The following is a 25,778-nucleotide window of genomic DNA, read 5'->3' as shown; positions in this document are numbered from 1 at the left end:
CTAAGGGTGGAGGGACAGATCCCAGGCTGGTGGGTTGTAAGCTCTGGTTTCCTTGTGGGGGCAGGGGGCTTGGGGTGGTGGAGGTTCTCTTGTGCAGGCAGGTCCTGGGTTTGCAGCCAGTGCAAGGTATTTCTGCAGTGTGTGTGGGGCGGGCTGTGGAGGATTAGTCCAGGCATGAGGGCGTCTGCAGCCCGGGGCGGGGAGGGTTAATGGCAGAGGCTGGCGGAGGATGGATCACCCATCATTGGCTCCTCCCTGCAGCTGGTGAGCTCAGCGGAGCTGCTGCAGCCTCTTTTCCCCGTCCCCTCCAGCCGCAGAGCCATCCCAGGAGCTAGGCAACCACGCACTGCCTGCAGCTAGGAGAGGTGAGCATCCCCCTGTGGGTGTGGAGCAGGCTCTAGCCTGGCTGCGCTGCCAGCCACCAGCAGGGAGCCCGCTGCACCTGCTTGCCAGGGCAGCACCCAGCTGCAGTGGGAACCCCTTGGTCCAGGTGCAGGACTTACACCCCTCTGGGGGCCGGTCCCCTGTTTCCCCCCCCCAGCACCCTGGTGGAGCTGCAGTGGCCAGTGGGGGTCTCACACACCCAGCCAAGCACAGGTGTGGTAACCCCTCTCCAGCACCAGCCTGTTACATCTCTGCGCTTTGCAGCTGATCCCTTCCCTCCCCCACAGCAAGCGCGGAGGCCCCCCTGTCCCTGCTGCGGGTCCACTCCTATCCCATCCCCTTTCCCCTGAGAGTGCATCCCACCACGGGTTGTCTGCAGTCGCTCCAGGCTCAGCAGGGAGTGGCCCCGGTCGGAGCCTGGCTCCAGCCCTCCTCCAATTGCCAGCCCCAGCGGCTGTGCCCTTAGTAGGGGTTTGGGGAGGAGTTGGGTGGTGACCCCCTCACTCCGGCGGGAAGGCAGCACCTGGGGACTACATTGACCTTTCTAGGCAAAGCCCAGCAGGCCAGGCCAGAGCAGGACTACTCCCTTCCCTCCCTGCTGGAGAGGCCATCCTCCTCTCTCTGCTTGGCAGGGTTACAGGACCCATTGGAGCAGAGCAGCAGCAGCTCCCTGGCACTGAGACCAGCCTCCCACCCCCCCACACACAACTGAGCACAGGCTATGGGCTTGTGTAACTGCTTCCTAAAGACCTCACCACCTACAGGCTGCGTGCAGGCCCTTCTAGTCTTGTTATTGGTATTGTGCAGTGCCTAGGAGCCCCAGCTATGCCCCCATTCCTCCTGGTGCTGTGTGATGTGCAAACAGAACAAAAAGATGGATGCAGTCAGGCCAGAGAAGGGGGGACTGGGACAGGCTGAAGAGGCTGCATGCAGGTTACAAGGTAACACCCCCCTCTGCCCATATCGGAGGAACAGAATGTTTTCTGGTGCCTGTGTGATGAGCTGGGAGTCTTTGCTGGACCCTAGTAGGACTTTCTAGAGCTACTCCAACCAGGACTCCCCTCCAGCGGCAGGGACTGCAGTGAGGAGCACAGAGCTCTACCTCTGGTTTATTTTTACAGCAGTTGTAGTGAGTGAGGGGGTCTGGGGCTGAGCAAAGATGCCAGCAGCCCCTCAAGCCTGAGCCTCTGTCCTTGTTCCACCTGCCAATGGGCCCCAGGCCTCTTAGGTGTCAAAGGAGGGGTCATGTCCCTAGGGTGCATTCAACCCCGGGTTCTGCCTGCTGAGACTGATAGCACAGGATTGCTGGATTGTGAAACGTGGCTTGTAAGGAACTGGTCTGAGATCCTCCAACTCGTTTCATGGTGCCTCCCACCAGGGCTGGATCAAAGCCAGTGTCCCCAGAGGGGAAAGGCCCCACCTCTCCCCCAAACCAGCCGGTCCCTGCTCTTTGTTCCTGGAGGGTCTCCCTCCCACTCATGGCTGGTGAGTCTGTTGGAGATGCAGTAACCACCAGGCAGGAAGAAAATCCATCAGGCCAGAGCTGATTCAGGTTCCACCTGTGGCTCGCCCCAGCCACGGAATCCCCCTTTCCCTGGATGGCCAGGCAGAGCCGGGTGTGGCAGGGCTGGGCATGGTGCAGAGGGCAGGTCCACGTAACAGGAAATAGCGGTTGTCATGAGAACAAATCCCTCCTTGTGAATTATTGATGACCAGGGAGATGGAGATGGAGATGGGGAGGGGACAGGACAGGAACGGAGGCAGGACTGGCTGCCTCTTGTGCTGGTGGGGTGAAGTAGCCTGAAATGCTCTAATTCCCTCTCTCCAAGATCATACATGGGGGGTTGGTACCAGCAGGGGCAGGGCTGCCACTGGGGGTGGGGTGGAGGGAACGAACAAATCACCATTTGGCTGCTAGGATGTTACAGCATCACTTTGCCCAGTGATGCTTCCTCCAAACATTTAGCAAAACTATCCTTGTGGCCTAGGGTCAGCGATTGCCGTGCTGCAAAATTCTCCGAGGTCCCTCAGAGATCAGCATACACATGCGCACTCCCCATTCGATACAGAGCCCTGACAGCCATGGACATCTGAAGTGGTGGGGGGGACCAAAGGAAGTGGAGGGTGAGCTCCTGGTAGATTCAGTGCAATGGCCTCAGCTGAGACTGAAACCAGATGTACCTGGAACGGGGAAGCCTCCAGAGAGGCCTCGGGTCAGGAGCAGCTGTTGGCACTGGGGCGGGGCAGGGAATGTGACCTGCGGCTGCTATCCCTGCAGTCCATTTTTCTGATGCCTGCCCATGTGTGGGGGCAAAGCCAAGCAATTCCCCGGACGTGACCCCGGCCTTTTGGCTGCTCTCCTCTTGATGCTGGGGAGCCTTTTGACACAGCCCAGAAGCCTTCCTGACAGCGAGGCTGAGCCTTCAAAGGTATCATCTCCTTGACTCTGCGTTGGTGAGACACTGGCTGACAGACCTGGCAGAGGTAACAGAGCTGATAGCCCATGTGATATGAAACCCCAGAGAACAGCTCCCAGGGCCAGAGAAACTGAGGGCAGACTCTACCCAGCCCAGAAATGCAGGGCAATTCCCTAAGACTGTATACCTTACAACATTGCCCAAAGCCAAGGAGGAGTCAATTCCCAGCCAGACCCATCTCCCTGTCCAGGGACGATGGGGCTCTCAGCACCCCCCCCCCCACAATGGGAGATGATTCCCTGACTGGATCCATCTCACTGTCTGGGAATTTACTTGCCCTCAACTTCCTCTCTTTTGACTCCATCCCATTTCTCCCAGCCGTGACCCCTTGTAGCAATCTACACTCCATCAAGGACCATCATGCCCTTTTAGTATCTGTGGGCCATGAGGCTGTCGATCCCTTTAGCTGAGCTGCCCAGATCTGCCCCTTAATTCTCTCCTCATAAATTGGTCCCTCTGGTGCATGCCCATTTGGCTGATAACCTGCCTGCTCCAGTGACTGACAAACTATTTTGCTGTTTGCAGAGAGTTGAAGCTGGGTGTTCGGAGCGACGTGCCTGTGGTGGTCTGTGACGAGCTGAGGAATCCAGGCTCTGCCAGCCAGCACCATGCTGTCCCCGAAGAAAGGTCTGCTGTGCAACCTCAACCACATCCACCTGCAGCACATCTCCCTGGGGCTGCACCTCTCCCGTCGACCTGAGCTCCAGGAGGGCCCTGTCACAATGGCTCCGGGAGACCAGACAGGCTGCAGCGACTGCCGGGAGAACTGTGGTGCCCTGGAGCAAGTCGATGCCAACTCCAACAACACCTCCATGCAGTGCCGGTGCTGCAAGTCCCACGCGCAGCAGACCCCGACGCTAGATCTCTGGAACCAGCCTCTCCTGGAAGATTTCCCTTCCCTGCACAGTGAGGAGGAGGTGGCGGCTTCCCCTTCAGACCCGGCTTCCTCCTCTGTCAGCAGTTGCTCGGATTTCAGCTTGGATGACACACCAGTCTCTGTTTACTGCAAGGCATTCCCCGGTGAAGAGGCCCTATCTCCTGACAATCAGCCAAACATCGTCCCCCTGGAGGATGCCCATGATGCTCCCTCACTGACTGACAAGGGGGAACCGTCTGATGGGAGAGATGCTAACCTCAACGTCCAGGTACAAGAGCGACCGGATCCTGGGGCCCGGGAGACCCCAGACAGCCTGTGCAGCAGCAGTTTGCTTGACTCCCCGTCTGATGACGCTGACTCTCCCAGCAGAGATGGGCAGGGGACCATGGCAGAGCCGCTCCCCACCAGCGTCTGTGCTGAGTTGGACTCCAACTGCAATGCCCTGCCTGCCCTAAGCATCCAGCCATCTGGTCTGTCTGTGCTAGCACCAGGAAAGCGGGGCCCCAGTCTGAACAGTTCAGTAAGGGCTCCCCCTCCAGTGCCCCCGAGGGCTAAGAGAGGGCTGCAGGTGCTGAACAGGAGCGAAGTGGAGAGGCCTGTCCCAACAGAGGTAGACCAGTGCAGAGATGCCACTCGGAAGACCGTCACCTCGTTCCATGAGTTGGCTCAGAAGCGGAAGAGGAACACGGCTGGGCCATCCCCCACACAGGCCAAGAAGGACCACAGTGACTGGCTAATTGTATTCTCCCCCGACAAGGAGCTGCCGCCCCTCAACGAGCTCACCTGCTGCAGCACCCTGTGTCCGGAGCCGCCTGGGCACCAGCTGCAGCCCGACAAGCAGCCAAAGCCCCCCAGCTGCAGCCAGAGGGAGGTGACCACGTTCAGGGAGCTCCGGTACCGCAGTGCCATCAACAAGCAGAAGGGCCAGCTGGCCTGGGAGCAGGGAGCGAGAGCAGCATCCCAGGAGCAGCCTGAGCCCCAGGAAGCAGCAACGGGCAGAGACACCCCCACTGGCAGCAGGCTCCAGGGCCCCGACGGGGGGCCGGCTCCACAGTGGAGCGGGCACCTCCTGGCACGCACGGAAAGCCACCAGCAGAGGAGGCAGTCTCGGCCTGGGCTGCCGGGTGACACAGAGGAAGGGGGGCGACCCCTGGAGGGCTACGTCCTGAGGAGAAAGATGCCTGGCTCTGGCTGTGATAAGGAGACACTGGGCCGGAGGCTCGGCGGACCTGAGGGGGGTCCCTGGGTGTCAGGGAAGGCCCAGAGAGGACACAGAGCCTGCAAGGAGGGTAAGAGCACCAGCTGCTATCAAGGCACTTCCCTCCTCAGCTACAGGGGTATCCCAGGACTGGACTGGGGTTGGGGGCATTTCCCCATGTATGGAGGCATGTGTCCCTGGGGACAGAGCTGCAGAGTCCCCATGGGGTTAATACAGGGTTTCCGCCTCCTGATCCTGGCACATCCCCATCTCCATCACTAACCCCATCTCTCTCTCCACTTGCCGTTCTTCTTGCTGCTCTTCTTGCCCCATTCCTGGTGGGCTGCAGGGCTGGGGGATGTGGAACTGGCTTTGGCTTGGGGTGAGCTGCAGGGTCCTGGCGGGGGCAGAAGGCATTAGGTGTGCCTGGAATGGGTTTGTAGGGCTGGGCTGAGGCACTGGGGTGGGGCTGGAATAGGTTTAGGGGACAGGTAGGCAGAGTGAAGTGGTGGTGAATGCATGTTGCATCTGTGCACTGAGCTGGCTAGTTCTTTGCTATGCCGTGCAGATGATTGCTGTGCTGGGAGAAGGAATCCCACCCTCACCCTCCTTGTCCTAGCTGCTCCTCGCATACATTCCCCTCCCTCCCTGCTGCATTCTCCTTCCTCTATCAGTGTGCTGCAGCTCACCACACCTGTGCATAAAGGGCTTGGAGCCGGTTTGACTGCAGGAGGAGAGGGATGCACTGAGCCAGGCAGCAGGCAAAACCCAAGGCCATGGGTTAAGCAGCTGATCCATCTGCGGCTCCCTGTGTGTTGACTTGGGGAGACAGCCTGGCCCAGGTTCCCTCAGATGGAGCCTGATGCATGCAGGAGTCCTGCCCCAGTCTAAGAGCTCTGTGATACCCTGAGCCCTGTGGGATCCCTGAGCAGCTTCTGCCCAGGGACCATCGGAGATGCACTTGGCTGACTTGTTGGACATGAGGCTTTACTGGGGTCGCACACTGCTCTGGGGTGAGAGATGAAATGGGCTTTCAGTGGGGTGGGTGTTTCCATCTGGGGGCTGAAGGGGGTTTCTTAGGGGCAGGCGATGAGGAATGGCTCAGGGTGGGGGACAGAGCAGTGCAGGGAATGCTGATACCAGAGCTGGGCCCTGCATTAAACCCTGCTTCCAGCCAAGGTCCCCGAGAGCCCTTGAGTTGGCAGACTCCTACGGCTGTTCTCAGTGGCAGGGAATAGCTTCTTTCTCCCCCTGCTCCCTACCTGGGGTGGGTGGTTCCTGGTACTCGGTTGGCTCCTGTGGGTTGGCAGGAGTAGCCCTTGGTTCAGTGGCTGCTGCAGGAGCTCCTGGCTCCAGAGACCCTGAGCAAACCAAGCAGAGGGCATCTCTAGGGAGAGCAGTGGGCGTTACTGGCCCATCAGGCTGCTGCGTTGTGCCCGAGTAGCCAAGTCCTGGCAGTGCAGGAACACCTCTGTTGGGGGGACAGCCACAGCCTTGACTCCCGGCTCCCTGAGAAGGGCACCCCAGGACTCTGGGTCTGGGGGAGACCAGGACTGAATTTCCCTTCCTCTGAAGGCTGCCTCCATCTTTCCATCATGCTCAGCTGCTTGGCCCTCAGCACCTCCCTCCTTCTGTCCTGTTCTCTTGGGGAAACCTCCCAGGGGCTGGGGTTGGACTCCCACAGACCCTTTCCCAGTGCAGAGGTGGGGCACTGCCAGGCTGGGGCCTGCGCGGTGACAGAGGGCACAGGCGTGGCCATGTGTCGTCATGGTTGTGAAGTTGGTGTGTGTGTGCTGTGATTCCTCTGAGCTAACTGTCTCTCCATCTCTCTCTCCTCACCCTGCCACCCTGTTGCTGCTGCCCCTGGGAATGGCTCACTCTGATTTATTGGGGGGTTGTCCATTTTCTGTTCCATGCTTCCTGGTTTCTTTGATTTCCACCCCCATGTTCTCCATGCCCACATTTCTGCCTCTCTCCCCTTCCCCCCACTGTGTTCTCCATGCCTCCGTATTCCTCCTCAACCCCCACTGTGTTTTCCATGCCCCCATATTCCTCCTTATCCCCCACTGTGTTCTCCATGCCCCCATACTCCTCCTTATCCCCCACTGTGTTCTCCATGCCCCCATACTCCTCCTTATCCCCCACTGTGTTCTGTGCCCCCCTGGTTTTGGTTGCATTTCTTTGCAATGTTCCCGCCTGCAGTTGGCTCTCCCCTCTCTCGCTGCCCCAGGCCTCAGATGCTGCCGTTCCAGCCTCTGCTCTTCCATTTCTCGGCCGACGGGAAGCCTCTCTACTACAGCTCGGACCCGGTGGCGCCTCCCCTGCCCTTGATCCCCTCCCTTAACTCCAGCTTGGAGAGCATTGAGCTGAAGTCTCCTGCCCTCTTCACCCCGTCCTTCCACCCCACGCTGAAGACCTTGTCCTGTGATGAAGTCTGCCTCCTGGCCAGCAATAAGGGGACAGTCTTGGGCACCCTCTCCCCAGAGGAACTGCTCCCCATCCGCCTGTCCCCCATAGGGGCCTACTCCCCCCCTCACCGGGGAGTGCTGCCTTTCCTGGACAGCCCAGACCTGTCTGTGCTCTTCTCCCCACTCTTCCCGAGAAGCAGAACCTTCCCAACTATGGCCTTCCCCTCCCACCAGGTCCCAGAGCTGCCACTCGGCGTGGAGGTGTCCAGAGCCCGCTGCCCCAGGGGAGAGGCATGTGCACATAGTCAGGCTGGAGCATGCTCTGGGGCAGTGTCTCCTGAGCGAAAGCAGAGCAAAGGGGCCAAGAATCCAAGACCTCCCAAGCAACGTAAGCCGCCCGTTTCCTTTCCTAGCTTGCAGTCTGAGCACCTGCTCTTCCTCTCTGCCCTGGGACCAGGCACCCAGGAAGCAGCTGTGCATGGTGATGGGAAGTGACGCCAGGGAGATGGGCAGAGGGGATGCCTAGTGGGGATGGGACAATGCAGGAGAGCAGAGCATAGTAGACGGGGGCAGTGTATGGGAGCCAGCTTCCTGGGGGTCCGCACACAGGGTTGTGTTCAGAAGGATTCTGGGGGCTGTGTACTGATGTAGGCAGGGCTGCTCCTCTGTGCTATGAACAAGGCACCCAGGGGAAGGCTGCAACAAAGACAGGAAGGATGGCCTATGGCTTGGGGCAGGCACAAGCATGGGGCTCTGGGGACCCAGGTTTAATTTCCCTGTCACCTCACCTGTCTGGGCCTTCAATCCCATCTGGAGAGTGGGGATAACGCTGTTACACAGGGCATATGATACCATTAAAGCCTCTGAGGCACTGGCATACCACAGCAGTGAGGGACCGAGAAGTACCACAGGCAGGCCAGGGGGGCCATCTTGCAGGCTCGTTCCAAGGGCTGGGGATGTTTGTGGGGCTCCCTGGCCTTCTCAGCTCCGCTCCTTTGTGCCCCAAGCTGTTTATCTGAGAGTCAAACTTACTGACAAGCTCTGGGGTACCTAGCTAGCAACGAGTAACTTGGTCAGATCGTTGCCCCCAGAGTGTGCCTGGGCGTGGAGCAGGGGAGCTCTCCTCAGGCACTGCATTGCTAACGCCCCACTCCCCGTCCTGGCTGGCTTGTGTGGTCACCACAGAGCTCAGACACGCCGCACATTTCTTGTGTTACAAGCTCAGAAACCCCGCGTGTGTGAGAGTCCAGGTGTGTGTGCATGACAGGGGCTGGGGGCACATGGCCCCCACTCCCCAGGCAACCCTGGGGTATCTCAATGACTAACCAAGGGGGGATTGGAGCAGCAGGAAGGCGGCTTAGGCTGGGGGATCTTGCTAGACTCTGTGCCAAGGGACCCTGCGCACCTGCCTTTTGGGGTCTGGACAGGGTGTGGTGCTCACTCACTCTCCCCTCCATCTCTCTGTCCGTCTGTCTGTCCCTCTGCCCCATTCCCTCTCTCCTGCTGTCCTTTGCCCTGTCACTCTTCCAGACCTGCCTGGTGGAGCCCAGGGCCATGTGCCCTGTAGCTGTGACCCTGCCGAACTCCCAGCACTGGGGCAGAGCCAGGTGCCCCATGGCTGTGCCCCCTCCAAAGCCACAGCAGTGGGGTAGGGATGGGTGCCCCATGGCTGTGTCCCCTGGGGCAGGGGCAGGTGCCCCATGGTCGTGACCCCTTCAAACCCCCAACACTGGGGCAGGTGCCCCTTGGCTGTGCCCCCTCTGAACCCACAGCACTGGGGTAGGGATGGGTGCCCCATGGCTGCGTCCCCTGGGGGAGGAGCAGGTGCCCCATGGCTGTGCCCCCTCCAAACCCGCAGCACTGGGGCAGGGGCGGGTGCCCCGGGGCTCTGCCCCCTCTGAACCCGCAGCACTGGGGCAGGGGCGGGTGCCCCGGGGCTCTGCCCCCTCTGAACCCGCAGCACTGGGGCAGGGGCGGGTGCCCCGGGGCTCTGCCCCCTCTGAACCCGCAGCACTGGGGCAGGGGCGGGTGCCCCGGGGCTCTGCCCCCTCTGAACCCGCAGCACTGGGGCAGGGGCGGGTGCCCCGGGGCTCTGCCCCCTCTGAACCCGCAGCACTGGGGCAGGGGCGGGTGCCCCGGGGCTCTGCCCCCTCTGAACCCGCAGCACTGGGGCCCTGCTGCCTCCCCATTGGAGAGCCCCAGTCAGCTGGGCTCTGGCATCCCGCCCCCATAGTGGCCTCCCGGCAGCTGCTGTCCCACTGTCCCTGCCCAGGCTGGTGGGCGCCTGTAGGTGAGTCCCAGACCGGCCGGGAGCCTCTCCCCTCGGCTGCCCCCTGCCCAGGCCCCTGCCTTCCAGCCTCCTCCGCCCCCTGCGCGGCTGAGGCTGGGCAGTGACTTCCTGGGGCCTGGCAGGCGGGGAGCAGCCTCTGTGCCCAGTTGCCTGCCAGCTCAGCGCCCCAAACCGCAGCCCTGGGGCAGGCTCCCTACAGCTGTTTCCCCCTCCGAACCCCGAGCCCTGGGGCAGGTTCCCTCCAGTGTGTCCCCTCCAAACTCCCAGCACCAGGGCAGGGCCCCACGACTGAGACCCCCAAGCTTCCTGCGCTGGGGCAGAGATGGATACCCACTCTGAGTCACCACAACACTAGAGCAGGGTGCAGGCTCAGTGAGGAGCAGTTCTTTGCCATCCCAGACCCTGCCTCCTCCTAGGCCTCCCTCTGGTCTCTCTTGCCTGGGTTTGTTGGATGCCCCTGCAGGGAGCAGTGACCTCCAGCCCCTGCCCCTCTGGGAGCTGGGCTTGAACTCCCAACTCCTCTCACACAGGGACAGCTGCTTACCAGGGGTCTGTATCTAGCGACTCACTTACAGGGCCTGTTACAGGCTCCCAGAGCAGGGCTGTATCCCTGGGCAGCTGTCCTGGGCTCACCACTCCTTGGGGAAAGTGTTCCAAGCTTGGAGGGAGGCTATGGCCATAGAGAAAGAAATTTGGCAAGCTCCATGTGCACAGCAGGTCAGGAAACCTGGCTGGCAAGGGCCAGCACAAGGGGCCATGCCGGGGCCAGCGCCAGGGGCCGTGCCAGGGCCGGAGCTAGGGGCCAGCGCCAGGGGCCGTGCTGGGACAGGTTTCCTTTGCCAGGGATGTTTCCAGCTTTGTCCACCTTGGGAAATCTCTTCTGATCAGCTTCCCATCATCTCTAGCTGCCGAGCCCTTTGCTCTGGCCTGGGGATTGGGGTCTGGACACTGCACGTCCCCATTCAGGGCTGGGCTCCCTGAGCCGCTGGCGGGTAACCTGGAACATACCGTGCAGACTACTCCATTGCTCTCCTCCCCAGTCCTGGCCCTGACACCGACCTGGCCTCATTTCCGTACGCTCTAGCTAAGCACACCCAGGACTCCATGAGAAGGGGGAGGTGAGACTGGGGTGAATGAGGGACCGTCCCCCTTCCTAGGGAGAGTCTGGGTGGATGCAGCCCCGTTGGCAGGAATGTGCAGCTGTATGGCTGGCTTATAGAAAGGCTTATGAGGAAGGACCCTGCCAGCCACCAGTGACCGTGGCTATTGTGGTGTCTGCTCCCAGGCAGGGCATGCTGTGCCCGGTCCCTGTGACGTCTTGCCACAGAGCCCCTGCCAACTGACTGACTAGGTTCTCTTTCTCTCTCTAGTCAGACATTCTCAATCCTTTGCCGGTGTTCCAGGGACAGGCCAGCACTGGATGGCAAATGCAGACAGAGCCTATGACCATCTGAGAGAGCAAAAGAAAGGTAACTCTCGCCCACCCCAAAATCTGTGCAGGGGGTCCCTTCCATGCTCTTTGAATCCAGATGGGTGGGAAAGTCCCATTCTTGAGGGGGCCTGGTTTAATTTCCAAAGCAGCTTTGCAAAGGCACAAGCAGGCCCAGCCCCTTGGGACACCAGAGCCAAGGAGACTGCCTCAGACCTGGAGTTTTTCACTGTCTATGCCAGCTGGGACCTCAGGCCACTGGAACTCCCCTCCTACCGCAGGGTGATACTTTTGTTAGAGATGCATCGATTTTAAGGCCGGTAGGAGCTATTCACTTAAGAAAGAAGTTGGTAAAGTCCAGGTGGGGAACAGTCATATGAAACAGAATCCTATTTAAATCTAACACATGAAGGCAAGGAACTGAATATTGACAAAATGTACAAGTGCTTACATACAAATACTAGAAGTCTAAATACTAAGGTGGGTGAACCAGAGTATCTGGCATTACAGGACAATGTTGATATAACGGGCATCATCAAACCTGGTGGAATGAAGATAATCTATGGGACACGGAAATCCAGGATATAAAATATGTAGGAATGACATAGTAAGTCACTCTGCTGCGGGAGTGGCACTATATGTTACAGAAAGCATAAATCTGACATGAAATTAGCTGTACCATGGAATCTCTTTGGTTAGAAATTCCAAGTTTGACTAAAGAGAGTATAGCAGTAGAACCATACTACTGACCACCTGACCAGGACAGTGACAGTTCTTGTGAAAAGCTAAGAGAAGTTAGAGAAGCCACAAAAGCAGAAAGTGCAATAACACTGGGTGATTTCAACTATCCTCATATTAAAAACAACGAGGAGTCCTTGTGGCACCTTTTGTAAGCGTATGCCCAAATAAATTTGTTAGTCTCTAAGGTGCCACAAGGACTCCTCGTTGTTTTTGCTGTTCTAGACTAACATGGCTACCACTCTGAAACCTATCCTCATATTGACTGAGTAAGTGCTACCTCATGGCATGATGCAGAGAGAACATTTCTAGACACCATAAATGACTGTTTCTTGGAGCGGCTAGTCCTGGAAGCCACAAGGGCAGATCCAATTCTTGAGTTAGTCCTAAGTAGACCACAGGATCTGGTCCAAGAGGTAACTATAACTGAAGCACTCGGTAATAGTGACCATAATGTAATTAAATTCCACATCCTTGTAGGGGAGATAATACCAAAGAACACCCCTCACAGTAACATTGAACTTTACAAAGGGGAACTACACAAGAATGCTTGTTAGACTGAAATGTAAAAGGAGCTGTCACAAGGGGTAAATGCCTGCAAGCATCCTGGGGACTAGTTAAAAACACCAGAGAAAGATAGTAAGACGACCTAAAGAATTCCACCCTGTGTAAACAGCAGAGTAATGAAGACTGATGGAGGCAAAAAGGCATCCTTTAAAATTTAGAAGTCAAATCCTAGGGAGGCTAATAGGGTGATGTACAAACTCTGACAGGTTAGTGTAACGGTATTAGAAGGCAGGCCAAGAAAGAATTTGAGAAGCTATTTGCTAAAGACTCAGAAACTAAAAGTAAGAGTTTTGATAAGTACAACAGAAGCAGAAAGCTTGCCAAACAGGCAATGGGCCAGTAGATGACCAAGGTATTAAAACTGGTCTCTCACCAAAAGATGTTGGTCCAATAAAAGATATTACCTCACCCACCTTGTCCCTCTAAGGCGTTAAAAGGGAGACACAGTCATTGCAGAGAAGCTACATGAGTTCTTTGCATCGGTCTTCACATAAGAACGGCCATACTGGGTCAGACCAATGGTCCATCTATCTTAGCATCCTGTTCTCCGACAATGACCAATGACAGATGCTTCAGAGGGAATGAACAGTGCAGGACAATTATCGCCTGTTGTCCAGTCACAGATTCTGGCAGTCAGAGGCTTAAGGACACCCAGAGCATGAGGTTGTGCCCCTGACCATCTTGGCTAATAGCCATTGATGGACCTATTATCAAGGAATTTATCTAATTCCTTTTGAACCCAGTTATACTTTTGGCCTTCACAACATCCCCTGGTAATGAGTTCCATAGGTTGACTGTGTGTTGTGTGAAGTACTTTCTTTTGTGTGTGTTTTAAACCTGCTGCCTATTAATTTAATTGGGTGACCCTAGTTCTTGTGTTATACAAAAGGGTAAATAACACATCCTTGTTCACTTTCCCCACCCCAGCCATGATTTCATAGACCTCTCTCCTGTCCCCGCTGAGTCGTCTCTTTTCTAAGCTGAACAGTCCCAGTCTTTTAAATCTCTCCTCATACGGAAGCTGTTCCAGACCTCTAGTCATTTTGGTTGCCCTTCTCTGCACCTTTTCCAATTCTAATATATCCTTTTTGAGATGGAGGAATCAGAACTTCAGGCACCATTCAAAGTGCGGGTGTATCATGGATTTATATAGTGCCATTAGGACATTTTCTGTCTTATTATCTATCCCTTTCCTCATCATTCCAAACATTCTCTTCGCTTTTTTGACTGCTGCTGCAATTGAACAGATGTTTTCAGAGAACTATACACAATGACTCCAAGATCTTTTTCTTGAGTGGTGACAGCTAATTTAGACCCCATCAGTTTGAATGTATAGTTGGGGTTATATTTTCCAATATGCATTATTTTGCACTTATTAATGTTGCATTTCATCTGCCATTTTGCTCCCCAGTCTCCCAGTTTTGTGAGAGCCCTTTGGAACTCTTTACAGGCAGCTTTGGACTTAACTATCTTGAGTAATTTAGTATTGCCTACAAATGTTGCCACTTCACTGTTTATCCCCTTTTCCAGATAATTAATTAACATGTTGAAGAGCACAGGTCCCAGTACAGATCCTTGGGGGACCCCGCTATTTACCACTTTCCATTGTGAAAACTGACTTTTATTCCCTACCCTTTTTGTTTCCTATCTTTCAACCAGTAACTGATCCATGAGAGGACCTTCCCTCTTATCCTATGACTGCCTACTTTGCGTAAGAGCCTTTGGTATGGGACCTTATCAAAGGCTTTCTGAAAGTCCAAGTACACTGTGTTGGCTGGATCACCCTTGTTCATCTGCTTGTTGATACTATCAAAGAATTCTAATTGATTGGTGAGGTGATTCCCCTTCAAAAAAAACGTGTTGACTCTTCCACAAGCTATTATGTTCATCTTTGTATCTGATAATTCTGCTCTCTGTTATAGTTTCAATCAATTTGCCTGGTACTGAAGTGCCAGGATCATCTCTGGAACCTTTTAAAAAAATCGGCCTTATATTAGCTACCCTCCAGCCATCTGGTACAGAGGCTGATGTAAGTGATAGGTTACATACCACAGTTAGGAGTTCTGCAGTTTCATATTTGAGTTCCTTCAGAATCTTAGGTGAATACCATCTGGTCCTCATGACTTATTACTGTTTAGTTTATCAGTTTGTTCCAAAACCTCCTCTACCGACACCTCAATCTGGGACAGTTCCTCAGTTTTGTCACCTAAAAAGAATGGCTGAGATGTGGGAATCTTCTTCACATCCTCTGCGGTGATGACTGATGTAGAGAATTAATTTAGCTTCTCTGCAACGGCTCTGTCTTCCTTGAGTGCTCATTTAGCACCTTGATCACCCAGTGGCCCACTGACTGTTTGGCAAGCTTCCTGCTTCTGATGTACTTAAAAAAACGTTTGCTCTTAGTTTCTGTGTCTTGTGCTAGTTTCTCTTCCAATTCTTGTTTGGCTTTCCTAATTATACTTTGACACTTGACTTGCTGGAGTTGCTTTCTATTTTGGATTTGACTTCTGGTTTTTAAAGGATCCCTTTATGTCTCTAACTGCTTCTTTTACTCTGCTGTTTAGCTATGGTAGTATATTTTTGGTCCTCTTATTGTGTTGTTTGTTTGGATATACATTTAGTTTAAGCCTCTCTGGTGGTTTTTAAAGAGTTTCCATGCAGCTTGCAGGCATTTCACCCTTGTGACTATTCCTTTTCATTTCTGTTTAAATGCTAAATGTTATTGCGGTGATTTTCTTTGGTATTTCCCTCCACTTCCACAACAGGGATGTTAAATTTAATTACATCGTGGTCACCATTACTGAGCAGCGCACCTATATTCACCTCTTGGACCAGACCTTGTGCTCCACTTAGGATTAAATCAAGAATTGCCTCTACCCTTGTGGGTTCAAGGACTAGCTGCTTCAAGAAGCAGTCATTAATGGTGTCCAGAAATTTTATCTCTGCGTCCCGTCCTGAGGTGACAGAGACCCAGTTAATATGGGGTCAGTTGAAATCCCCCATTATTATTGGGTTTTCTGTTTTTGTAGCCTCTCTAACCTCCTTGAGCATTTCACAGTCACTGTCACCATCCTAGTCAGGTGGTTGGTAGTATATTCCTACTGCAATACTCTTATTATTCAAGCAGGGAATTTCTATCCATAGAGATTCGATGGTACAGTTTGGCTCATTTAAGATTGTTGTTATATTTGACTCTATGCTTTCTTTCCCATACAGCGTCACTCCCCCACCAGCACGACCTATTCCGTCATTCCTATCTATTTTGTACCCTGGTAATACTGTGTCCCATCGAGTATCATTGTTCCACCAAGTTTCTTTGATGCCAGTTGTGTCAATATCCTTATTTAATACCAGGCACTCAAGTTCACCCCATCTTAGTATTTAGACTTCTTGCATTTATAATAAGTACTTATAATATTTGTCAATATTTAGGTGTCTGCCTTCATGTGATGTAATTAAATGGGGCTCTTTTTTGTTTGACTTTTTCTCTTTAGTTCCTACCAGTGCTTTATTAACCTCTAGCCTTTCCTCTTTACTAGGATATAGTAAATCCTCCCCTAAGGGATGTCTCTGTCCAAACCGTGTGCTCCTCTGGACCTGTCTGCTTTCCCCCAGCCCTCAGTTTAAAAACTCCTCTACAACCTAAAGGAACTATTAGGAAATGAATAGAAAATAAGACAGAAAATATCATAATGCCACTGTATAAATCCATGGTGTACCCGCACTTTGAACACATGTCCCGCTCTGGTTGCCCCTCTCAGAAAGGATGTAGTGGGCCTGGTAAAGGCTCAGAGAAAGGCAGAAAGATGACCAAGGCTATGGAACCTTCCATAGTAGGAGAGACGAAAAAGACAAGGGCTGTCCAGCTTGGAAAAACGGCGAGAAAGGGGGGCTATGACAGCGGTTTGTAAATCACGAATGCCATTTAAAATGGGGCTATAGAACTATTATTTACCCTTTTCCACAACACAAAAACCAGGGGTCACCCAACGAAATTAATAGGCAGCAGGTTTAATACAAAAAAGAGGAAGTACTTTTCACACAATGCACAATTAGCCCGTGGAACTCATTGCCAGGGGATGTTGTGGTGGCCAAAAGTACAACTGGGTTCAGCAAAGAACTAGATCAGTTCATGGAGGATAGATCCATCAATGGCTATTAGCCAAGATGGCCAGGAATGCAGCCTTATGCTCAGGGCCACCTTAAACCTCTGTCCACTAGAAACCGGGAGGGAAGACAGGGGTGGATCACTCCAACTGACCTGTTCAGTACGCTCCCCCTGAAGCTCTGGCTTTGGCCACTGCTGGAGACATGATACTGACCTAGATGCACCATGTTCTGACCCAGTGTGACAGTTCTTACGTTCTTATTCTGCTCCTCCAGCTGATCTCCTGCATGACAGGACAGATAATTCCATCCAGCAATTCCTGCATCTAGCCAGTAATGGGGGGTAGCGAGAGCGTGTCTTTGAGAAACCCCCAATTTTGACCCAAAGGGTCCAGGTGCATCCCAGGGAACCCTCTGCCCCTAGGAGTTGTTGCCCTGTGCAATCCCCTTGCCCTTGCAAATTTGCACCTTATTTGCAGTTTCAGTTTTTCTAGCTCTCCCTTTGGCTGGGAGATTAGAGGTCTGGGGGTTTATGGAGTAACATCCTGCCCTCTTGGTAACTTTTCTGGCTGAGCCATTCTTGTCTGTGAGATGGAGGTGTGGCTGTGGGGAGCTCCTGGAGGCTGGAGTCTTTGGGGATCATGCTCCCAGTCTTTTCCAACAGGTGGTGCTGTTGAGCCTGAAAACTTGGGGCCCCAGGTGGGTAGGTTGGTGGGGGAGGCCCTGGATTCTACAAACACCTTTAATCTTCTGTAGCAAACATTTCCATCCTGGGCTTGTTGCCATGGTAACTGCCAGTTTCCCTTGCACCTTTATTCTTAGACTCTGGAGAATTGCTAGAGATGACGGTTCCCATGGCAATGCCCTGTGTTCCCCAGCAACTCTGGTGCATCTACGCAGACCTCACCAGTGAGCCTGCCCACCAAGGGCGACAGACGTGGGATTGCATAGCGCTCTGAAAATAGCGGTGTGGAAGCTGCAGCTCGGGTTGGAGCTGGGGAAGGCACACTGCCAAGGTCTGAGTAGACTCACCCAGAGGCTGAAGCAGCTGGAGCCACCCCGAGGGGCCCAGGTTCTGTGCCTCGATTCTGTTCCAGCCAACAGTGGGTACTGTAGGGAATGGGGTGGGGAGTCTCACAGGGGAGAGGGGCCGAACTTTGTCCCAACCAGCGGGGCACTGCAGGGAACAGGCCTGTGGAGATTGCAGGGGACAGGTGCTATCCCTGCTTTAGCCAGCAGGGGTTGCTGTGGAGAATGGGGGAGGCTCACAGAGGAGAGGGGATGTGCCCTGCCTTAGCCAGCATGGGGCACTGCAGGGAACAGTCCGGTGGAGATTGCAGGGGACAGGCGCTATCCCTGTCCCAGCCAGCAGGGGGTGCTCCAGGGCAGGGGCCAGTTGTATGAAGGGATGCCATCCAGCCCTAGATAAACAGGGCTCCCTTTCCATGGCCATGGGATCAGGTGCAGCTGTTGCGGGGTCACATGGTTGGACCTGGTGCGGCGACTCAGCACAGGCCTGACTTGTCCCTTCTCTTTCTGTCCCAGCCCTGCTGGTTGCCATCAGCGCCTCCGTGGAGAAGCTCATTGCTCACTTCAGCACAGCAAGGAGCCTGGTGCAGAAGGTAAAGCTCTGGGCAGGGGTGGGGTCTCTGGCCTGGGCCATGGGTCCGGTGGCAGAGGCTCAGCTTCTGCCTTGCCTAGTAGCTCGGTCATGTCCCCTCTCTGCTGGCTGCGTGGGTGGGGCTATGTGGGCATCGTGAGCTCATCCCTGTTCCCTGGCCTGCATCTCATGTGCCATGAATGCTGGGAGCTGGAAGCAACATGGGCGGTGTCCCAGGCAGAGGGAACCCACCATCCCTGCCCTGCTGGCTCTGGGGGAGGAGTGCGAGGGACATGACTGCTGTCTCCCGACCACTCCAAACCATCATCCGCACCTCTCCTTGCCCAGACGCAGCTGGGCGACAGCCGGCTAAGTCCAGATGTGAGCTACCTGCTGCTGAACACCCTGTGCCCGGCGCTCTATGGCCTGGTGGCAGATGGGTTGAAGCCCTTCCAGAAGGACATCATCACAGGCCAGAGGAGGAGCTCGCCCTGGAGCGTGGTGGAGGCCTCGGTCAAGCTGGGTAGGTTGGGAGGGTGTTGCTGGAGGGGGCTTAGTCTGGCCCCAGGAGACACCATCTGTTCCCCTTGCTGAATAGCGTGGTAAAGCCCAGGGCCCCAGGGAGCACGTGGGAAGAGCCGGCCAGGTGCCTCCAGCTCCAACACACCAGTATGTCGGGAGATGCAGGTGACTGGGGCTCTGTTCGCAAGGCCTCTCGTTGGCCTGATGCTGCCGTGGCTGGGTTGCTGCCCTCCATGATGCTGCTGCTTTTTGAGCAGGGCCCCCCACTTCACGCCAGGCTTCTGGGAGGGAGAGGAGCCAAGCTCGGGGGGACGGCTGCTGAGTAACTCTGTGCCATGTGTTCTACAGGCCCCGGCACTCGGCCCCTGCACTCGCTGTACTGGCAGGTGTCCCAGTTGGCTCCCCTCCGCAGCAGCAGGCAGAGGTTCCACGCCTTCATACTCGGCCTTCTGAAGTAAGTACCAGGCTTGGGCACTGCTTTGCCCCCCCCCGGAGAGCCGCAAGAGCCGCTGGGCTCCCTGGGCAGGATGGTCCCTGCGGGGGGACCGCTGGGCCTGGGAAGGGGGCGGTTCTGGTGTCTCGGAGCCCTTCTCTGTGCTTCGGCCTGCAGCTGCTGGACTTACTCTCACGTGGGCGTGCACTCTCTCATGCTTGCTCTCACCCTCGTGCTCACGGTGCTCCCGTGTGTGGGTGTGTGTGCTCTCTCTCAGTTTTTGCCATTCTCTCACTCGCTCACACTCATGCCCATGGCCTCACTCATGTTTACGGGCCTACATTTGTTCTCAGCTGAACACTGGGACTGTTATTCAGGGTGAGATGGGAAGCCCTGACCCAGGGGAGGGGAGCTGGGGTGCAGGCAGATGGGGGAAGGAGCTGATGCCAGCGCCTGCCAAGTGAGGCACCCAGGTTCAGTCTCAGGCCTGGTTCAGGGCACCATGGCGCCAGAAGCTTCGCTGTTGGTATGACACCGGCACGAGTCAGGCAGTTTAGTGCTGTTGGCACGGCCCAGTCTGGGGCTGTCGTTCTGAGCAGTTGTAACTTGGACCCTTTCTGTCTCGCTCAGCATAAAGCAGCTGGAGCTGTGGCTCTCCCACCTGCAGAAGAGCTCAGGTAGGGAGCAGTGGGCTCGCTGAGCTCTGGTGCTGTGAGCCCTCCTAGGGAAGTGCCCATCTGGGGCTCCTTTAATGGGACACAGGAGTCCTTTCCCACTACTGTGCCCCAGCTGAGGAGGGAGGAGGATCCCGGGCAGGCTGCTTGCTGAAGTACAGATGGAAGTCGTCGTCCCCCCCGCCCCCGCCCCCGCCCCAGCCCCACGATGCTAGTGACAGACCCAGGAGAGCCAGGCTGGTGTCCCCGGGTGGAGAGGTGGGGGGCTCGGTGGGGTGGTTCTGTGAGGTGGGGGGACTCTGGGGATTAGTTCTGTGGGGGGGAGCTCGGTCGGGTGGGGTGGCTCTGGAGAGTGGTTCTGTGGGGGAGCTCTGTGAGATGGGGGGCTTGTTGGGTTGGAGGGGCTCTGTGGGGTGGTTCTGTGGGGAGGAGGGGCTCTGTGGGTGGGGGGTGCCATCTCACCCCGCCTGTGTCTCTTAGGTGTCATCTCTGTTCTCTACCTGCCCACGGCCTTCTTCTCCCTGAGCCAAGGCCCCTTCCCACACTTGGCCCGTGAGCTGCTGCTCCTCGTCCAGCCCCTCTCTGTGCTGACCTTTCACCTCGACCTGCTCTTCGAGCACCACCATGTGCCCGTGGATGTGCGGCCCCTGCCCCGCAGGCCGGACTCCCCCCCCAGCCACCCCCTTGGCCCTGCCCTGGTGGCTGCTCCCGCACAGGGCCGGGACCAAGGCCGCAGTGGTGCTAGCCCAGAGCACAAGCTGCCCCCTGATGGCCCCGTGAGGGCAGCCCTGGTGGGCTCAGAGGAAAGCGCTAGATCCCAGTACAGCGCAGCAGCCGCCAAATCAGCCCCTAGCCCCCCGGCGGGCATCTCCCTGAAGCAGACATTTCAGCAGGTGCTGCAGTGGGGGGAGCAGCTCACCCAGACGCTTCTGGGACCTGAGGGTCCTGCCAAGCCTGAGAAACACCAGCAGCCAGTCCCACAGGACACAGGAGAGAGGCAGGGCAGCTGGTGGGGGCAGCTGAGCCAGGCCTCCACGAAGGAAAGGTTCCCCGTCACCCGCTGGACGAAGCTGCGGGTGGCTGCAGGGGACACCAGCTCCAGCCTAGCTGCTCCGCCCCGTGGATCCAGCCAGGCTTCCGCAAATGAGTTCAGTGCTCAGGGAGGGGAGGGGGCCAGCGGCACAGCCCTGCAGCCCCTCCAGCCCAGAGCTGGGGAAGGAGGTGCTGAGGCTCCGGATCCAATGCCCTCCAGCGAGGCAGGGAGCTTGGAGGCTCCTCATGCTGAAGAGCTGCCACTGCAGGCCAGGGCCCAGGGGTGCGCAGGCCCCAGGGAGACTGAGCCACCAGAGCCCTCTGCCTGCAAGAGATGCCTGCCTCTGTCCGAGGAGCCGGGCCCTGATGTGAGCCAGGAGGCCACACCCACCCTGAACATGGACTGCTCCCCCATCCGCCCTAACTGGCTGGGCCGACTCTTCGGGGCCACGTGTCCACCTGCCAGAGGCTTCCCCGCTGGCCCGGAGACCAGTGCAGCCAAATCCAGGTCAGTGCCTGGTGGGGTGGGGCAGGGTGAGCCGTTGCAGGGCTTCCCCCTTCTTCAGGGCAGTGGCATGGCCTATGCCCTGCATCTGTGGCTTGGCTTCTAGGCTGTATGCAGCAAACAGCCTGCAGTGTGGGGCGTTAGCAGCTTCTCAGTTACAGGCCCCAGGGTGCTATTGGTTCTACTGGCACCAGCCCCCAGGGGAGGGGCTACGGGCTGCTCCGTGCGGTGCCCCGTGGAGGAGCAGGTTCTGGTCCATTTCCCTGATAGACATTCAGGCCTCTTGCTCAGCCTTTGGCGTCATTTGCCCGATTCCAAACCCACCCGGGATGTTGCTGCAGGAGAAGAAACGCCCAATATTGTTGGGTCAATAACACCTCTTCCCCTCTCCCCCAACGCGTTCCCCCAGCGTCGCCCATGGGGCCAGGACAGTTTATACAGGACCTGGCGGGGATGTTACAGTGGGGTTCCAGATTTCGGACACAGTCTTTGAAAATGTGACTCTTTCTTGCAGTGTTTTAGTTGGGGGGGCTACACTTGGGGATCTTGCCCACCCCCCTCCCCCTTTGCTCTTGTTATGGAGATCTGTGAGCCTTTTCCGGTCTCAGTCCCATTGAGGTGTTTCTCAGACTGGCTGGTGACTCCCTCTGCTCTCTGGCAGGAGACCTTCCAGCTGGCTGCCTCCCAGTGTGAACGTTCTCGCCCTGGTTCTGAAGGGGGGGCCCTCTGAGAAGGCCTGGCCTCAGGAACACCGAAAGAAGAATGCATCTGACGCGCTCCAGCTGCACAGGTGGCTGGGGGTGGGGTTCGGGTGGATTCCAGTGTTTGAGGTTGGGTGGATTGAAGAATTTGATGGATTTCTGAGTTCCCAAAAGTGCTGGGTTGGTGCCAGGTCCCGTGTTCTTCCACACCGTCCTTCAAGTCTGCAGCCCCTGCTTGCTCAGCCCTGGCCTGCCTCCTCATGCACAGCCCTGTCAATGTCTCTCAATTCCAGCCTGCAGTCCCCTTCTAGTACAGGTCTCCGAATTGCACAGTGGGTTTGTGAGGGGGATTCTTGACTGAATTTGTCTAATTGGCCTTGGGAGACATCTGGACTGAGGTCCCTGGCGTTTCCCCTCTGGGATTCCTGGTTTCAGCTGGGGCTCTGGGTACGACAGGGCATCTGTTGTCTCAGGTCACTCCACAATGTCTGGTCATGGGCCAGCACCTGCCACCCCAGTCTTGTTGGAGCCTTGTTCCTGGCTTGTGGACTGCAGGTCACTCGCCCTTTGTGTAACCCCCCTCGTAGATTGCCAGCCATGCTCCCTGTGTAGAACCCCACCAGGGTCTGGCATAGGGTTGCCAACCTTCCAGGATTGGCCTGGAGTCTCCAGGAATTAAAGATTAATCTTTCATTAAAGATGAAATCTCCAGGAATACATCCACCCAAAATTGGCAACCCTCAACCGTGCCCCTGACCCATAGCCTCCCCTCTCTCCCATCCTGCCCCCCTGTGGGTCTAGCCCCTAACCCTAACCCATTTGTTGCGCAGGGCTGTGCGGGCGCTGTGTGACCACACTGGGGCTGGAGATGATCACTTGAGCTTCAGGAGAGGGGACATCCTGCAGCTCCTAGCCACAGTGGATGAGGACTGGATCCGCTGTTGCCATGGAAACAACGCTGGCCTAGTTCCTGTTGGCTACACATCCCTGATTTTATGAGGAGGAATCCTGCATGAAGCATCTGCCGGCCCCAGGGCAAGGGCCATGACCCTGTGATTTCCCTAAGCAGCTTTGGGGGGCAAGTTCCTGGCCACGAGAGCAAAGGGTTCCCTGGTGTCATTTCTCTGCACCAAGCTGCAGGCTCTAGCCAAGGGATGCATCCTCACAGCAGTGCCCAGCAGTGCCAGACGGGGCCCTGTCCCCCCATGCTTCAGTTCTCTGCAGCAGTACACTGTTAACGCACCTCCCGCTCTGAGCCCTGCCCCTGCATCCCAATGGTCCTGGTGTGTCTTGTGTGTGTTGGCTCAACTGTTGCCTTTTTGTGCCCCTCTGCTCCTGTGTAGTAATCACACTTGAGTATATATCTTCCTGCTGCCTCCCGTCAGCTCAGCATGCCCGCGTGCTGCTCCCCCGCTCCCCCGCCACGCCCTCCAGACCCAGGCTGGAGCAGGGGAGTAGTTGGGCCCTCAGCGGCGGGGGCTCAGCCCCAGCACCATGTAAATACCTGTGACCATAGGAACAAAAAACACTGTCTGGCCAGGAATGTGGGAAAAATAAAAGGTGCACCCGAAACACAGCCACCTGTTGCTGGATCATTGCAAACCCCGGTGCGGCGCTCAGGCCACAGGCAGGCTCCAGGAGCGCGTGGCACCATTCCCTGCGACCAACCTGTGGCCCTGCGACGCAGAGCTCTCGGAGCCAGGGTTCCACTTTTCTGTGCACAAACATCTCGAGGGCTGCGCTGCCATTCTGGGCAGCAGGGGGCATAAGCACCCTGCAGCCCAGTGTGTTACCCACACCCACAGAAGGGCCAAGTGGGATCCCCACAGACCCTGGACAGCGGAAGAGGGTGTGTGGTGGGGGTGGGGTGTGGGGGGGTAGGGTGACCAGCCAGTAAGTATGAAAAATTGGGACAGAGTGTGGTGGGTAATAAGTGCCCATATAAGAAAAAGCCCTGAATATCGGGACAGTCCCTATAAAATGGGGCCATCTGGTCACCCCAGTGTGTGTGTGTGTGGGGGGGGCACATGGAGTGAAGTGTGGGGTAGTGTGTGCCTGGTCACAGGGAGGGGGATTGGGTGGGGAGGCTGGGGTAGTGGTAAGAGCAGCGTGTGTGGGGGGGGGTGTTACATAGCTGGGGTGTGGAGGCTAATGGGGGTACATGGCAGGGGTTGGGAGGGGCGGGCAGGATGGGGGGGACAAAGGTGGGTGGCTATTGGTTGGGGGGGGGGAGTCTCAGGGAGCTGCGGGGGGCAGGGTGTGAGTGCTGGCTGGGACGCGCAGTTGCCACTTGCTCAAGAATTGCTCTGTACTCCCCAGGCTGCAGCTTTCCCAGCTGCTGTTTGGGTCTAGTGAACCCGCAGAGCAGCGTCAGAGCAATGGAAATTCCTCATAGCTCTGAAATGAAGCCAGAGAGGCCCTTGCATGGGAAGACAGCTCTGCCTTGCCCTCCCCCACAGGCCCGAGCTCCGTACAACCCAGGGAATCGGGGGCACTGGATTGGGCAGTTGTGGTTTTTGGTGGGGTTTTTTTTTTCTAGACAGTCCCATGTCAGGCTAAATCCTGCTGGGGCCAAAGGTGCTGTGCTGCTTGTAAGGCGCTCACAGTTGGTCCCTGCTGGACTCTGTCCCAGCGGGCTGCGCGGTAGGGAATCGACCAGAGTGCTGCATGCAGAGCAGGAGCTGTTTACGGCTTGCATCCCCAGATGGAATCGCTTGCCCTAATGAGAGCCACATTGCTTGTCTATTCTTAGCTGTAACCTTTCTGGGGCTGGGCTGAGGCACCTGGGCTGAAAGAGACTGTGATGGGCTAGCTGTGTGGACTGATGGCTCCACCTGATGTGGTCAAGGGGGTGCCAGTTATGGCACAGGGCCAGGGAAGTGGGTTAAACCCCTGAAAGCAAGGATGTGCTTGGACAGAGATACCTCAGGGAAAGATACGCCACAAACTATGGCCATGACATCCTAGACGGGAACGAGCTGAAGGGTGTGAAGTGCAAGGGTTGACGGCGCGGCGGGGAGGGAAGCGCATGGCTTGTGCAGGCTGCTCCAAGAGTGTGAATCTAGGCACAAGGGAAAATATAACAGGCATATCTGTAACATGTTTCCTCATGGCTTGGGGTATGCAAAATGATACGGGCCCAGTGCTGGACAAGCCCTGACCCAGCCACGTGATAAGCCACCTAAAGACTGTTGGTTCCTGGTGCAGCTGGTCCACCTATTGAGCCTGCTCCCAGGGGACCGGAGTGGCATGCCCTAAGACTCGATTGAGCCAGCACAGCAAGCTGAGCAGGTTAGCAGGGGCCAAACATGGTGCCCGGGCACAAGCCTGGCTGAGGGGGCTGTAGCGCTTCATGTTCCCCCCTCAGCACCATGCAACTGCTGGTGGCTGCTCAGAAGTCAAAGCTGACCTCAGCTGGCAAAGCGTTAATTCTAATGTGCAGCTGCTCTTTGAGCCAGTGGGATCCAGAATTTGGATTTTTTTTTTAAACCTTTTCCTTCTAGCCTCCTCTGTGCAGCTGGGCGTATACTGCTCCATTCACACCACCGTCCTCTAGGTTGTGAGGGTTGTCCCCATGCTTGGCCCTGTCACCTGTTAAGACTATCTTCTGCTACTCGAACACGAGTGCAGCACTGACCCAACATGGGGGGGAGGAGTTCAGGAAGCCTGGACAAAATACGCCCCTCTTCCCCCCCCCCAGTCCTGTCACACCCATGGGAGGAACTGATGTGTCGAGACTATGCTAAGTGAGGTTGCTCCCAAACTCATGCCAGCTGGTCTTTAGCACAGTGTCACAGGGAGCCTGGTAGGGTGCAGGCAGCATGGGCATCCTACCT

General features: G+C 56.3%; 1 protein-coding gene across 2 annotated transcripts; it reads left to right on the top strand.

The window, feature by feature from the left end:
- The first annotated feature begins 278 nt into the window (after positions 1-278).
- RUSC1 (RUN and SH3 domain containing 1) lies at positions 279-23,518 on the top strand. 2 transcript variants are annotated; one of them, XM_084613967.1, is made up of 11 exons: positions 279-365; positions 3,387-5,027; positions 7,139-7,732; positions 11,005-11,103; positions 18,021-18,097; positions 18,424-18,598; positions 18,946-19,051; positions 19,661-19,707; positions 20,185-21,244; positions 21,903-22,031; positions 22,773-23,518. In XM_084613967.1, exons 2-11 carry the CDS (start codon positions 3,470-3,472, stop codon positions 22,939-22,941), a joined length of 4,014 nt encoding a protein of 1,337 aa, XP_084470093.1. In that variant the 5' UTR covers positions 279-365; positions 3,387-3,469; the 3' UTR covers positions 22,942-23,518. The 2 variants fall into 2 exon arrangements, with proteins under 2 accessions (XP_084470093.1, XP_084470092.1); XM_084613966.1 differs by lacking the exon at positions 7,139-7,732.
- The last annotated feature ends 2,260 nt before the right edge of the window (positions 23,519-25,778 follow it).

The sequence above is a fragment of the Lepidochelys olivacea genome (genome assembly GCF_965140295.1).
Source record: "Lepidochelys olivacea isolate rLepOli2 genome assembly, chromosome: 24".
NCBI classification, from domain to species: Eukaryota; Metazoa; Chordata; order Testudines; family Cheloniidae; genus Lepidochelys; species Lepidochelys olivacea.
Note: the sequence above shows the minus strand (reverse complement) of the source record. Positions and strands in the feature narration are given on the sequence as shown.